Below are 10,633 nucleotides of genomic sequence, written 5' to 3' on the forward strand. Positions count from 1 at the left end.
AAACTCTGAATACTTGAATTCATAGGTTAGTTCTCCAAAATTCGAATACTTTATAAAATATTACGTATACGACCTGTTGGAGAGGGGAACCAAAATAAAATAATTGTATATAAATAAAATAAAACAAAATAAATGCAACAAATTTAAATAAATAAAACTAATTAAAATCAAATTCCTTACTATTTTATACCTTTAACGGTATCTTTTAATTATGTGATTGTGTTTAAAAAATATTAAGCATACGACCTGTTGGAGAGGTGAGACCAAAATAAAATAAATCATTTCAATAATTGATTTTTGTTTAACTTAGCAATGTATTATTATTTTAAATTATTTATTTAATTAAATAACCTAAAAATTTTATCAAATCTCATTATAATCTCCATGTTTTCATCTAATTTTCCCTCACGTAGGGCATCTAGAAATTCGTGGAAGTTTGTTCTTGCCTTAAGTTAAGCAACTTGTTATTTTGGCTTTGTAGGTTTTTAGGCCAAAAACGGGTATTTGGCATTTGTTGTGTTTGGTATGTGGGTACATATACTTACGTACAAGAGTTGAGAGACTTGAAGAGCCGGGTCACCCTTGCTCCCCCGTAAATCTTCTCCATCTTAAGACACGAAATCCCCAGATGTTTTTTGTTATTTTCTCGTACAGTATTCCCTGGGCATTGTTCGCGTATCTGTCGCCCACTTAATTTACTATGCATTCTGAAAAAGTATGTTTGAGTATTATGTAGTACGAGTTCAGCAGCCTCTCTTATTCACAATAAGTAATATGTTTATCGTTCTCAATTCTGTGTGGAGTCTAGACTCACTCCCCCGTCGGGTTTGCTCTACAAATGAAGTTCAAACAGCATTCGGGCACGCTTGTTTACTGAGGGGTTTGGTCTTTCCCCTTCTAAAAAAATAACTCTTAGAGAACTCTTTTTCTTACCAATTTCAAGACTCCCCTTCCGATATTATGACAAATAAAGTTGTTATTTCGTATGTGTCACGATCGGTTTCTATTGCCCACGTTTTGTGTCGGTTTGCTGTGATTTGTGATTGTGGTTTCTATTTTGGTTCCGCCGATTCGTATTGTAAGTGAAAGTATATGGAACATGACGTAGTAGCCGTAGGCCCAAGTGTTGTTTGGCTTCTGCGGCGGCTTCTGTGGCTTCTCCGCAAAAGGTCAAAGTGTTTGCCGACGTGTTTGCTCACCTGTTTAGATGATAAGACCGACAGATTGCAACCAGGCTGGGGGGATTCATAGAGGGGGAATGCTGTATGAGCAGATACCTCTTGGTTGTAAGTTGTTAGGGATGCTCTGAGATATTTAAGGCTATCAAATTTCATATATTTAAAACTAGTTATAAATAAATTGCAGTTTTTTATGCCTTGCTAATACATTGTTAGGTGATCAAAGTTAAAAGATATAAATTGATGCTATGCGATAATAATTATACGAAATTTGTAACATTTAAGAACTTGTATTAAACTAAAAATTGATAAAAAATTATCTTCTAATATAAGAAATTATTTTTTAGGATTAAAAGTACATTTTACTGGTAACTAAGATTATATTTGTTATATTCTTGGAAGGCTATTCTAGTTTCTGTCAGAAGCTTACAACTACATATGTAAAGAAATCATTTGCGACGCTATAAATCATATATATTCTGGTTGAAAAAATTGTCATATAAAAAGATATAAAATATTAATTTTGAGAATGCGAAAATTTTAGTCAAAGTAATGATAGATTTCCCATTTAGTATAATAAATATATAAAACTGCAAGGGTATATATAGAGTTTTATATTATTTAAAAGTGAAATTGGTTTAAAGGTAATTGTGGATATTTTGACTTATACTTTGACTCGTTTTCCAACTAAACAAAAACTAGTATGACAGATTTTCACTATTATATTTATTCAATAAATCCACTGATATGATATTCTCTTAAGAAATGAACTATTTATTTCTCCCACTGCTTCTGTTACTTATAAGTAATAATTCTTAGTAATAAGTATTCCCTGGCTTCTACATTCCCTACACAGAATACCATTGCAATGATTGTTGATTGTTGATTGTTGACTGCGTTGCTAGTTACATGTGTACTGTTCTTAAATGGAGGAATGGGGACTGCTGGATTGGGGGTATGAGTATGAGTATGGGTATGAGTATGAGTATGAGTACGAGTACATGCCACTGCGACTTTTTACCCGGCGGCATCTTTCAACTCTCGGTGGCGGCATCCCGGCAATGCAGCAGCTCCCAGCTGGTGCCAGTGGCAGCTCAATCCCCCAACTCCTATGGTTAGTCTCGGCACACAATCCCCAATACTCAATCCCTGTACCAGTGCGAGCTTCCGAACTAATTACATTGCAAAATACCTGAAATGTTGCGAAAGGCAGGAAATCAGCGAAACGGGAGTGCTGGGTTACTCTGGAATGGGAATGGGAATGGGAATGGGTTTTGGGTTCTGCGATCAGATCGCGATCTCTCCTACCCTTTATTTTTGTTTTTGTTTTGGCCGGAAATATGCATGGCTTGGCCAGCTTTTGGCCAGCTCCAAGCGCAAAAATAAATTTGAATGTGCTCTCGTCAGTGTCAGGGATTGGGAAGATCCCCACCGGCGCAACACAGTAGAGCAACCCCTCATCCCAATCCCCTCGTGCTCAGCGGAGCAGAGAGCTTGGAAATTAATTCAGTTGCAGTCCAAGGCGCGTATTTCTGCCGTTGTGTTTGCTTTTGTTTCCATTTCGCCACCGTCGCCAGCACTCCACGGGTCAGTTGGGATCGAATCCCGGGTTCAGATGCCGCTTCACTTCTATATAACCTTACTTTATATATAGAGAGTAGAGTATTTTCCATACATATATAATAGGCGTGACAAGCGCGCTACGCTCCGCTGACGCCCAAAAAAAATAATAATCAAAGACAAAGGCTTGAGTCGAGTCGAGATGGCGATGACTATCAAGTGATGGAATCAAGTGGGAGGGGGAGGGTATTACACTAGAAAAAGTTTACTAGATCTTTTAAGGAATTTAAGAAAAAATTAAAGAAAGATTCAAGCAACTTTCTATACCCATTTTATAGCTGGGAAAAATTTGACTGACTCTTAAATTGGGATGTACTTATATATACCCATATATCAAGATTTAATAGGATAGTATACCCATATGATATCGAAAATATCAGCTTTTATACATTTTGATTTGAAATTTCGAAAAAGATTAAGAATATATATTATTGATATTTTCAATAAAGTATAATTAAGTAGATATATTTATCCCATCACTTTTCTTATAGCAAATCTTTTAAAACAAGTTCCGGTTATGTTCATATTCCCTACTCTCGACATAGTTTATTTCATGTTTTATAAATAGTAAAGACTTGCAAACAATTTCATAATTTTTTCCAGTGTAAAAGCAGTAATATAGGTGGAGGTGGAGGTTCAAAGTAGCGGGTGTACCCAAGGGATGGGGGAGGTATGATAATTACACCATGTCAGACGTGAAATTTCAATTTTTTGTTGTTTCATTTTTATTCGTTGCTCATTCCCATTTCTTTAATTTCTTGTTGGACGCTTAACGAGCTCATCTCGAAGGCAGTCCGAAAATTGTATCAAAATGTCTTGTGGTATGAGAGATATAATGAACGATAATGAACTCGGGGAGGTTCAGGTGAACCCTGCAGAGGTTGAACTCCACCTGTGGAGCTACACAGAGCACCCGCACCCGCAACTGAGAAAGTATACAAGTAAAGAGAAATGTTAATAATTATACATTTTTATTAAACAACTAATGCTTATTATTAAATCTTGAGCATTTTACCTAATGTCCAATATTATAATTCCGGCTTTCTGGCTGAAACTGACTCTTTAATTCGTCGGAAGCCTCAAAGCCACCTGTTATGCCAAACTGTAGCAGTATAAAGAGATATGATATAATGGCAGATAGGATCATAAGGATAAATTCATTGTTCAGGTGAAAGAAACCCAAGACTTTGATCTCCAAACGTTGGGTTTGTTGCTGAGCCAAAAAGGTTTCCACCTGAGGAAATAAATAAATAAAAATTCAAGTCTGTAGAAGAGGAAATCCCCTGTAAAACTCACACTCTTATCCCAACGCTGATCCATATCGGTGCAAACTATATCCAAAGGCAACCTTTTGGGCTTCTCAGACTCTCTAACCGTGTAATCCGCACACATAATCAGAAGCACCAAATTGGCCAACTTAATCGAAGCCATGACCAAGGATACCAAAGCCATTTCATCCTCATTGAGATAACGTAAAATACACTGATATAGCATAAGGCAAATGTTTATAAAGTTATAGTAGACATAAAATAGGATTTGCCACTGTAACATCTTCCTGAAAGCCAGAGTAACTTCATAGAGTTCACTGTAAATGGCAGCACATTCATCCAACTCATCGGAATAATCGCAAAGGAGTCGCATCCTGCGATAATTACTCATACGCTCCTGTGTCTCAATTGGTTCCATTCTCCTCAACATGGCCATTATATTATCGGCCATGTGCTCGTACAGGATGCCGGAGACAAGAAATCCCAGGAAGCAGGCATCCAGGACGAAAAGTGTGCCCAACCACATGTACATGCCAAAGACAATGGACACGATTTCAAATATTTCCGCATAATTCTCGACACTCAAAAGGGGTATCAATTCGTGCAGGCAACCGCATAGCGTGAGGAATAATTTTAGCAAAAAGAAAACCACAAATTTCGAGGGAATCAACTGCTGCAATCGTGTGGCTTTACATATCCTTTGATACAGCGCTAAGTATCTATTTAACACCCCACAGAATTTATTCTCGCCCTTTGCCTGGATGATAAAGGATACGACGGCCAAAATCGAAACTGACAGAGCCTGGAGCATGGCAAAGAGATCGGCATAACTTTCGGGTGTGGTGCCCAGAAACTGTTCTGAGAGTGTGGACCAAACCCCTGCATAAATGAGGACCACTAGACAGCGCCACAGGATGCTAAGGATACGATTGCTACCGCCACGTTTGGGTTCCCGCAACTGGAGCCTCTCCCTGTCCAACTTGGCCGAGAGTAGGGACAGACACCGGGCTATCCGATAGAGCCAAAGGAGCAGGAATCGCGACCACCTTTCCACTCTGTCTTTAGCCATCGTCGAGTGCCAACTGAGCCTGGCTAATGACAGGTCCTGCGATATATATGTATATATACATATATCCGATAAGGATCCCTTTCCCTCCAACTGGCTTGGCTGTTGATTTTATTAATTGAATGTGTGGATATCGGCAATTGCCATTCACGCTCCGCTGAGTGCCTCGCTGACTGATTGGCCCCAGTCCTACGTCGTCGTCGTCGTCGGTCTTGGGTCCCCAGACCATAACAACAATCGGCAATCGATGATGATGGACAGGCCAGCCCCGGACACAGATCCACAGGGTTTTTACTCTGGGCCCTTCAGGCACAAACACAACAGATGGTGCTCGAGAAATGAAACCATCAACGGACACAACAAAAAAACTAAACTAAGAAAAAACTGGGCGTAAATTGATATTTATGCCCGTGTCAATAAAGTTGTTTTGGGTTGATGGACAGACACACACAAAATCAGCCTAAATTTTTTGGGGAATTTTGTAATAAGGTGAATGGACGAGAGTTTAGAAGAAATTTCTACAAATTATTCCCAGAAAATGTATTGATTTGATGCCAGAAAGTATTTTCAAAGTCTTGGAAAATGTTCGATCTAGGTAAAATTTATAAGGAAATTTATATGAATTCCTGAATAAGCGGGTGTCGTTGTAATTTCTTTAAAATTTATATTATTCACTTCAAAATATATGAACAAATATTATCATCTAGTTTCTCATATCAACATTGATATAGCATTATTTATGAGGTGTTACACATTTTGTAATTTGTTGATTTATTACATATTGTTCAACTAATTTGTTTGTATTTATCAACCAAAAACAAGCTAATAATCAGTCACACTTTATTTATAACTATTTAGTTACGTTAATTCTACTCATTATCTCGATTCTCCTAATTCGTATGTTAACACCTAATCTGTTAAGGGGAACACACACACATAAGTTCATAAGCAAACAATTAAGTTTCCATTAACCTACATAAATTGATAATTAAACAGAGATACGACCACTACAAATATCATTGAGTGTTCAAAAATGTCTATTAGATTACGTTCTAATTATAAAGTCATCAACTATTACAATTAGATGCGTTTTATTATGTGTAAACATAATAAAGACATTTATTCTAACAAAAACATTTTGTTTAATTTTGTGGGTCTTCAAAACAAGACTGCAAGTGATATATAACATCATTTAATTGTATAATATGTTAATAGGAAAATATTCATTAAATTGTCTTTAAAATTGAGTACTTTTTAATAGTAAAACAAACTCAAATTAATTAAACTCGATTGTAAATTGCGAATTTGCTTAAAACATTAGCAGGTCTCATAAGAATTCGTATGTTTTCATTTGCAAACAATTTCTATAAATATATTTTTAGTTTTATTGCTTATCAAGAAAACTATGTTTATGGCTATACTGAAAACCTCGACCTGATTTTCTCGTTCATTTTCATTTAAATCTCATTACTTGAGCCATAAGTACGATTTTCCCTTGACGCTTCAATGCAAATTGCATTTCAGTTTCAATACACTCCCAGGCAATTAGCAAGGCAATGACTTCTCTATGGAAATCGAAGGAGTATGAGTAGGAGTTGGAGTAGGAGTTGGAGTTGGAGTCTATTGGACTGGGAGTTGGGGCAGATGGAGCAGCACACCCATTTTTCCAATTCCCCCACACTCCAAAATGGATTGCAAGTTGCCAAACACGTTTGCCGAGCATTAGAATAGCTCCACACTTGGAGTCAACGAACTATGGAGCTAAAGCTGGAGCTGGAGTTGTTTTCCAATATATATCCAGCCAGGGTTATTTTTATTTTCATTTTCACAGAGAACACAGAAGGAAGTGGTGGCCTGGCAATAGAAAAACAACGGAGTCAACAGCCTTCAGCAAATCCAGTTGGGAGTCGCAAAGTTGCTGTCTGCCACATCGGCGATCAGCAACCAGCAACACAGGTCTAGTCCTGCTCCGATCAACAGCAACTATAGGCCACTTTAACGACGACGACGACTGGCGACGAGGGACTCCGAGGTGGATGTGGATGTGGCCGAGGAGGAGCAGTCAGCTCTTGGCTGAAAATGGGCGTGCAACAAGCCTGGGCCCCCAATAACTGGTTTTCCTAGATAGATATAGACAGATAACACCGGCTAGAAAGTCGCTGCCCGGCTGCAAGTATCCCATCCAACTTGCAACAGCATCCTGCAACCAGTTTACGTACAGTTCGCGTCCGTGTTATTACAGTCCCAAGTACATGGAGTAATTGCATGGAGCATGGAGCATGGAGCATGGTGCATGGAGCATGGAGCATGGAGCAGGCCTGACCCCAGTCCCAATCCCTAGTCCCAGTGCCCCTGATGATGACCAAGCCGGTGATGGAGATCAGTGATGGGGTTGGGGCGAAGCACAGACAGAAATTGTTGTAAATATATTTAATATGCAATTATTTATAAGTAATTTTCTAAATATATATATAGGTTTGAGAATGATTTTAATTGAAGAACTTTAAAAACTATACTCGTTTGCTTGATTTTTAAACTGCTTAAACAAATTACTTTAATATTATTAAGTAAAAATAGCTCAGGAATCCCCTAAATGTATACAGTAAAATTTGATAAATAAATAAATACAAATGTTTACTCATTAATATTTAAAGGTAAATCGTTAGGTTGTAGGGTCAACTTGTATTCAAGATTTAAGGTGTATTCTTTAAAACCTGTAAAACCTTAAATACAATTATGAGTATAATAGTAAGAACTAGTAAAATCAGTTTCTAAATTCCCCAAAATAATGTGATTACACTTTTACTCGTTGATATATAAAGATTACACATTAAGTTTTAAGATGAACTCCATACTATGTGAAGTATTCTCTTCAAAGTCTATACAACCTTCAATCCTTTTCAAGGTATACCAAACTTTCTTATCCATAAATTCCAAACTATAATCCAGATTAATTACCCACTTTTTCCCGCTGTGTGCAGATGTAGTAAGATGCTAGTATGATGCTAGCTGCTGCATCTGTGCTGCGGCCAATGAACCGATGGAAAGACAATAGGAGCAGGTCCCGGGCCAAGAGCCCGTACCCAACCCAACCCAACCCAACCCGACCCAAACCCATTCCCATTCCCATCCCATACCCCGATCTTGGACAAGAGGCTGTACAGGGGCTATATAGCTGCAACTCCATAGCTGCAGAGCTACACAGATACGGATGCTTATGCTCCGAGCTGTGTGCTCCACGCCTGCCGCTGTGTTGTTTTGCTAAATTGGAAATAATTGCCCCGAGGCAGAGGCAGAATGCACGTGTGCACTTGTCAGGAGCGATGGCAAAATATATTTCGAAAGGGGATAAGTAAGCTTCTTTACTTGGGCATTTATATAACTATAAATTTAGATCTTTAAAGGGAATATATGGATATATTTCCAAGCTAGGGGATCTAATAAGATTTATTATTTCAAGACATTCCAATTTAAATCAATTGGTATGAAGTTTTATTAATAAAATAGTCTTCAATCAATATTTATCTTGTTCTTTTGTTAGATAATTTAAATATATCTTTTAAGTTTATATATTATCCATTAAGACCCATTGGAAAATTCCTTTGCAAATCCAGTGGAAAGTCCATCTTGACCTCCAGTCATATCAAGAACCTTTTTCCATTTTCATAAATACTTAAGTGATGTTAAAGAGCAGCGTTTTATAGGTTCTTCTTAATATTTTTGAACTCGCTTTCAAGGGGAGTGCTCTGAGCCCCCTCAACCCCCCATTTGGCTTGCGCCTATGCCCCCCGCCTGTTGCTGCTGCTGCTCTGCTGCTGCTGCTGCTGCTCTGCTTCTGCTGCTCTTCTGCTGCTGCTTCTGCTGCTGCTGCTGTTATCATTGTCATCGGTTGTTGTTGCGATGACATAAAGTGAGCTTTCATGGAGAGAGGAGAAAGGGGCAAGGAGAAGAACAGAAGAGCAGTAAGTGAGCGAGCTCCGATCAGAGCGAATCTGCAAAGGCAGCGGGCAAAAAATAAACACAATGGAGAGTCGCGCAAAATAATAATAACAATAAAGTTGTGTACGGCAATAATAAAAAAAAATGTACATGAAAGGTTCAACGACATTAGGAGATTAGAGAGCATTCACATGCGGCTCTACGCGACAGCAACAACAACGCTCGGAGAGAGTGGATACCGAATGCAACATTTACATATATGTAAGTGTAAGGAGGAAAGAGTACGAAAAAAGAGAGAGGATCCCCAATGGAAAGCAACAACAACGAAAAAGGAAAAGAAAGAATACAACGACAACGACGCATAGAGTAAGGAAAAAAACAACAACAAAAAAGTCATCGACATCACATGGATTTTTATGTTGATGTATCAGAGGGGGGTTAACAGAGGGGTGGGGGCTGCCAAGGCACAAGGACGGGGACCTGGGGGTCGGGGTCGGGGAGTTGAGAGTCAGGAGCAGGGGCAGGAACAGCAGAAGCAACAAAAAAGAAACAGAGACAGCGACAGGAAAATGTTTTTCATTGTCTATGCTCGTTGGAGAAAAACTAAAAGCGGCCAGATGGAGCCACCAAAAGGCACTGAAAAAAACTAAGAAAGGTATTAAAATACCCCTTTTTTTATTAGCAATTTATTTTTATAAACAATATTCCTTTTTAGGTAGAAATTTTACCAATTAAAATAGTTTAAAACAATGTGTTCTTAGCAGAAACCTAAACTCAGACCTCTTTGGAAGTTTTTCCATGGAAATTTCCTGAAATCTGCTCACATTACTTAAAATACAACATTTCCTAACACTTTTGGCATGGATTTTTTCTCTCAGTGCCGGAGTTGGAGTCATTACAGTTGCGGGAGACATGCCCCATGCGTTTGCATAAGCAGCAGCAACAAAGACAGAAATAGGAAAGAGCACTGAAAAAAAGTACTTAGGGAAGGGGGCAGTACGTCAACCCATGCAAATCCTGCACTTTCGACCCCCCAGTACCCCTACTCCCCCCCTACACACACACACACTGCATCACTGTACCCCCTCGGTTACTTGGCATTTTGGCGTGTGTTGCAGAAAAATGCCTCACTTGGATGCGTTGCTATTTGCAGCCTCAAAAAGAAAAAAAAACAGATACAGCTTCACATAAAGATCTCGATCCCGATCCAGATCCAGATGCAACCCCTGCATAGCTGGCAGGGCTAGAAGACGACGGCATTTGCTTACACTCAATTTGGATATTTAATTACGAGTGCGGATGGGTGGGGAGTTGGGGGAGTATCTCTTGGGCCCATCATCAGTCGCCTGGTGGTCGACAATAATAAATAAAGGTTGGAAGTGAATCGGGGAAACATACTTATTAATGAAATTTAGATACACTTACTCCTAAATCGTGATTAAAAGAAATCCGTGAGTTTTAAAAAGTGTAGGAACAGAAAGAACTAGTCTTGTGAAGAAAGGTTTAATATTATCTAATAATAATTCAAGCTGTTAAAAAAAGAAAACTATTTGCAGGTAAGT

General features: G+C 38.5%; 1 protein-coding gene across 1 annotated transcript; it reads right to left on the minus strand.

Annotated features, from left to right (window-relative positions):
• Positions 1-3,813: 3,813 nt before the first annotated feature.
• On the minus strand, positions 3,814-5,165 carry Gr93a (Gustatory receptor 93a). The gene is made up of 2 exons (XM_020962231.2): positions 4,095-5,165; positions 3,814-4,032 (listed from the first exon to the last, which is right to left on the minus strand). Exons 1-2 carry the CDS (start codon positions 5,133-5,135, stop codon positions 3,814-3,816), a joined length of 1,260 nt encoding a protein of 419 aa, XP_020817890.2. The 5' UTR covers positions 5,136-5,165.
• Positions 5,166-10,633: the final 5,468 nt, after the last annotated feature.

This window comes from Drosophila serrata, unplaced genomic scaffold (assembly GCF_035046125.1).
Source record: "Drosophila serrata isolate PLE 108 unplaced genomic scaffold, ASM3504612v1 contig_376, whole genome shotgun sequence".
NCBI classification, from domain to species: domain Eukaryota; kingdom Metazoa; phylum Arthropoda; class Insecta; order Diptera; family Drosophilidae; genus Drosophila; species Drosophila serrata.